The 5878-nt window shown below is 48.9% G+C and overlaps 1 protein-coding gene across 3 annotated transcripts in view; it reads right to left on the reverse strand.

Annotated features, from left to right (window-relative positions):
• The window catches only part of LOC106815553 (probable tumor suppressor protein MN1), a 21070-nt gene that overhangs the window by 6296 nt on the left and 8896 nt on the right, over positions 1-5878 (reverse strand). For all 3 annotated transcript variants that reach the window (XM_014820021.1, XM_014820023.1, XM_014820022.1), the window contains exon 3: positions 163-913. In XM_014820021.1, the coding sequence (XP_014675507.1) occupies positions 163-913 (751 nt within the window). The remainder of the gene's footprint in view (positions 1-162; positions 914-5878) is intronic.

Consider the following 5878-nt stretch of genomic DNA (forward strand, 5'->3'; position numbering starts at 1 on the left):
ACCACCACCACCACCACCACCACCACCACTATCAGCAGCAGCAGAGGCAGCAGCAGCAGCAGCAGAAGCAACAGCAGCAGTAGCAGCACCACCACTACCACCACCATCATCATCATCCTCAGCAGCAGCAGCACCAGCAGCAGCATCATCATCCGTACTTACGTCGGCATACTCGGCGCACAGATCGATGCTGCGTACGAACTCGTACACGTCGTCGACGCTCCACGCCGCCATGTGACTCCTCTCGCGAGATCTCGGACTCGTGCTGCGGTGGCTGCACACACTGTCCTGCGACGACGGGGACCTTCCCCCTCCTCCTCCTCCTCCTCCTCCTCCTCCTGCTCCTCCTCCAACACGCGTCGAATGTACGCCGTTGGGAGAACCCTGGGAGTCTCCTCCGCGGGAACTCGGGCGGTACCCTTCTCCGGGAGAGTAACGCTCGACCTCCTCCTTCGATTCTCCATTGAGCATCTTTGTGAGCAGCGTGTCCTGGGTCTTGATCGGTGGCGCCGCCGGATATCCGGCGGGCGTCGCCACGCGAATCGGCATCGGGAAGACTGACATCTGGGAGAGCATGCCGGGAGGATGCGGGGGAGGAGCGGGATAGCCGCCGCCGCCTCCTCCGGGAGAGCGGGAGTCGTACGGCGAGGAGAAGAAACCTTCCTTCAGCTTCTTCGGCGATGCGAGCGGCGGCGGCGGGTCCATCGCCGCGTGGGCGCGCTTCAGGTGGTTCGGCGTCGACGCGAACATGGCGGCCGACGTCGGCAGCGGCTGCAGATCTTTCATCCGGGCTCTCAGCTCGTCGGCGAGCTTTCCTCTGTCTCCCGCCAGGAGCGCTCCGCTCAGTTTCGACTGAGGGAAGCCGAAAGGACCGCGGAGTGAGGCGTCCGTGCATGTTGTGCTGCTCGGCTTGCTACAGATGGAGAAACAGAAACGCACACATGAGCGGGCTGCATGACCGAGGTTACAAATACTAGCTGTTTCTAATATAGTCAAACTCCTGTTAACAGACAGCTCTATCTTTAAGCTAGGTTATAGATATATTAGCTATCTATAAAGATCACTTTTTTTGCTGTTTCCTTTGGGAGGGGCAGTTACATTGGGACACACACCCTTTATGGCGGAACCTGTGTAGGTGAGACACTTTTATGGATTTCCTTTGCGTGTCAATTATCTGGGTTTGATATATCACTCGGTTCATTTATATGTGACGCTAGACAACGAGATTAATGTCATGTGAGGTTTTAACTCAGGGCTGTTACCAACAAACAAAAGAACATCCGTTCACGAACTCATTCACGTATTTTTTTTCATAGCTTGATGAAGAGAGATAATGAATAAAATTCAACATCCTATTCTATTTTGATACGTTTATATATATATTTATATATATATATACATATATATATATATATATATATATAACATAGTACATATTTACATGGTAGGCATAACAAATTAGTTGGTTAGGAATCTAGTGTGGATAGTTTCGATGGCTAGCACGGACACGCAGCAGAGATGTAACTACTGCAGCTCTGTGAGCTACTTACTGTGCGCGTCTTTACATTAGCATACGCACACACGCCCCCAGCGTCGTGTGTGTGTGTGTGTGTGTGTGTGTGTGTGTGTGTGTGTGTGTGTGTGATGTGTTGTGGGTGCCGTGTGTGGTGCGTGTGCGTGCTGGCGTCGTGCGGCGTGTGCGTGTGCGTGTGTGTGTGTGTGTGCGTGCGCGTGCGCGTGCGCGCGCGTGTGTGTGTGTGTGCCTGTGCGTGCGCGTGCGTGTGTGTGTGTGGTGTGTGGGGGGTGGGGGGGGGTGCGTGTGTTACAGACGAGCGAGGAGATTTATGCGTTACACGGAGATGACGGAGTGATGTTTTACTTCTACATCCAGTTCCCACCGCTAATCTTCCACGGCTCTATCGAACAAGCACAGGCGTGCTCATTGTGCTAATGTATACTACTCTGTGCTCGTCCGCCCGCCGCCCCTACACCTCCTCCCCGCCCGGACCCACCCCTAACAAAAACAAAAATTATACTAATCCAGCGATATGGAGTAAGTATGGATTGACTGCGATTCGGCGGGTTCTTTCTCGTGAGAAATAATCGATTTTGTAAAATTGTAAGGGATTAGTAGACGGTAGAGCGGGCAGATCTTCTGCTTGGACAGACGACACATGCAGGCCGGCCCTAGGCGCTAAGGCGGATGCCAGTAACATGGCAATCTCTTTCCCATTATTTTCTTCTCTTCTCTCTCCTCTCTTTATGTGTCTGCCCCCTTCTCTCGCTTTGCCTCTTTTATCTCACTTAATTTCTTCTTTAGTCTCTCATCCCCCCTCTTTCTGCCATCCTTCTCCGTCATTCTGTCTCATACCCCCTTCTCTCTCACTATATTTCCATCTTTAACCCTTTTTCCTTCTCCATCTATCACACCTCTTTCTCCCTATCTATCACCATGCCGTTCCCCGCTCTCCTCTTCCGTCAGTACATCTCTCTATCTTCTATTTTGCTCCCTTCTCTTCTCTCTCTCTCTCTCTCTCCCTCTCTCTCTTTTGCACTCACCTCCTCTCTCTCTCTCTCTCTCTTTATATACGATACATTTTCCTCTCCTTCTCGCACACACGCGCACGCACACACGCGCACGCACCATAGGTAAGACCTATTCGGGTCACCGGAACAGACAGCCCGGCAATCTGGGCCAATTTTTGATTGTTCGCACACGGCTGCATGCGATACGCTATTTCTTCGTTCTCTGCTGCTGCTGCTGCTGCTGCTGCTGTCGGTGTCCTGTCTTCACAGGTAACCTATTATCCGGCTCGGAATGAGGACAGGAAAAACTCTCGCGACCACCGCCTTTTTACCGCTACAGCAAATACATTCGCGTGACTGTGTATGCAAATCTCACGCTCAGTGGCGTGTACGCGTGTGCTGTGTGAAAGAATGCGCTGTTCGCCATACTCTTGTGAACGCGTCTTAAGTATACGTGCCCCCTGTTAAACTAATGTTAGGGGCCACTGAACACACAATGAGGAAAAGTGGCCCCTTTCTCGCTCTCTTGCTCTCTCTCTCTCGCGCTCTCTCTGTCTCACACACACTCTCTCTCCCTCTCTCCTCCTCGCTCGTTATTTTATATCTCTCATTCCCTCTCGCTATGGTCTCTGTTTCTCAGTGTTAGTATAGTTGTTTAATTAACGCCACAACTTTAGCATTAATTAAAAGTATTCGTCCATAGATTTGTAAATTGGCGTAAATTTTTCGTCATCTTGTTTACAGAGAGCATAAAAACCCCGCCGCGGTGCGTAAAAACCCAGCCGCGGTGCGAAAAAACCCCGCCGCGGTGCGTAAAAACCCCGCCGCGGAGCGTAAAAATCCCGCCGCGGTGCGTAGAAACCCCGCCGCGGTGCGTAAACCCTCGCCAGATTCTAACACGCACTCCTCAACCTCCTAGAGCACATACGCACCCCCCACACACACATACAGAGAGAAAGAAAGAGAGAGAGAGAGAGAGCAAGAGACGAGAGAAGAGAGAGAAGAAAGGGCGGAGAGAGAGAGTGAGACAGAGAGACAGGAGAGAGAGAGAGAGAGATCCGATGAGAAGAGCAGAGAGAGAGATAGATAGATAGATAGAGTATAGATAGATAGATAGATAAATAGATAGATAGATAAGATAGATAGATAGATATAGATAGATAGAAGATTTAGATAGATGGATAGATAGATAGATAGATAGATAGATAGAAGATAGATGGTGATAGATTAGATAGATAGATAGATAGATAGAATAGAGAGAGAAGAGAGAGAAAGAGAGAGAGAAGAGAGATCGAGAGGGAGATGAGAAAGAGGGGAGGGAGAGGGAGAGGAGGGTAGGACAAAGGTAGAGGAGACAAAACTGATATATACGAGGCAGAGGATTACGATGAGGAAGAGCAGAAGAGAAAGAGGTATTGAGAACACGAAAGAGCAGCAGCAGCCGCGGCGGGCGACATCACCACTGCAGAAGGTGGCAGCCAGCAGTAGAATATTATCACGCATCATCATCACCATCATCATCGTTCGTCATCAACAACAACAACATCATCATACATCATCATCATCACTGCCACTACCACCACCACCACCACCGGCAGCAGCAGCCAGCAGCAGCAAGCAGCAGTAGCAGCAGTAGCCAGCAGCGAGTAGATAGTGGCAGCAGCGAGTAGCACAGCAGCAGCAGCAGCAGCAGCGCCGCAGCAGGCAGCAGATAGCCAGCAGCAGTAGCAGACAGCAGCAGTAGCAGAGTAGCAGCAGCAGCAGCAGCAGCAGTAGCAGCAGCAGTAGCAGCACTTGGCACAGTCTAGGTTACGGTGCCACCAGGGCAGTAGCGACGTACCTACAGTCTATTAGGTACAGGTATTGCTTAACACTTTCCAACCACTTATGCGCACTGACTTATAATCGGCCCGCTCTCGCCCGCAAAGGTGCGTCGCGCGTGCGCAAAGCGTTGCAAAGGGCCACCTGGGTCACGGTGAAGATCAGCTTGAACGCCCCCAGCAGAAACGCACTGCCTTTACGTATATGCAAAACGGGCATCCGAACTAGTGATGACGGCAGCATTCACGCAAGAGCGGATGCGCTTAAAACAAAGCACTGACGCTGCAGCGCCGCCTGGCGGAGATTTTGTCACGAGGGGCGTTTGCTTTCCCTCTTCGGTCAAGAATTTACCGATAAATAAAAACGGATTTTTAATTTTGAAATCGAGTTGCTGTCGTGAATGGACGAGATAAACGGAATACATAGCTAACCTTAAACACCACAGTTGCCGTACTCTGATGATTCTGTTCTCTGATTGTCCCACGCAGAATTACTCAAATAAGAGGCACGCAACTAGACTGACGCCTAGCGGCTGTTCGAGCAACCTTGTACTCACAGTGCATTCATGCGGAGCGAGGTAATGGATTCGGCATCAGTCTAGAGCGAGGCGGCAGGTTACTATTAGTTATGCTACGCATGCACGCTTCAGTGCTTGTCACGATCTGTTATATATATATTGGTTGCAATCGTCCCCCTCCCTCCTCCCCTCCTTCTCTCCCCTTCTCCTCGCCTTATCCTCATGTGACTCCCCTTCCTTCTCCTCCTCCTTCTCCACCTCTTCCCTCATCCGCCCATCTCCTCCTGTGACCCCCTCCTTCTCCCCTCCTTCGCCACCACTTTCTCTCCCACATGCTTCTTTTCGTCGCCCTCTACTTCACCCTCCATTACCTCCTCTGCGCGAGTTTCATTCGTTGGAGTTTTGCCAAACAAGGAAGATAACGATTGTGTGCTCTAATGACCTTATTGCTAACCAAGGTCGTCTGCATCATATCGATCGTATTCCGGTTAAACTTAAATACAGGAAATAATCACAAGAATAAAATGATATATTACTACTACTACTACTACTACTACAACAAAAATAACAACAACAACAGACAACAACAACAACAAACAAGCAACAACAACAACCACCACCACAATAACAACAACTAACAACCAGCAACAACAACAAACACAACAACACAACAACAACAAACAACAACACAACAACATAACATACTACTTACTACGACTACTATTTATACGCAGCTATTACTACTGCTGCTACTACTACTGCTACTACTATATTATTACTACTACTACTACTACTTACTTACTACTACTACTAGCTACTACCTACTACTACTACTACTGCTACTACTACTACTGACTACTACTACTACTACTACTACTACTACTACGACTAACTAGACTACTAATTAATAATAATAATAATAAATAATAATAACAGCTTATTCATTATTACTACTATTATTTTATTGTATATTATTATTATTATTATTAACTATTATCTATTATTATTATTAAT

This window comes from Priapulus caudatus, unplaced genomic scaffold (genome assembly GCF_000485595.1).
Source record: "Priapulus caudatus unplaced genomic scaffold, Priapulus_caudatus-5.0.1 Scaffold1145, whole genome shotgun sequence".
Taxonomy (NCBI): Eukaryota; Metazoa; Priapulida; class Priapulimorpha; order Priapulimorphida; family Priapulidae; genus Priapulus; species Priapulus caudatus.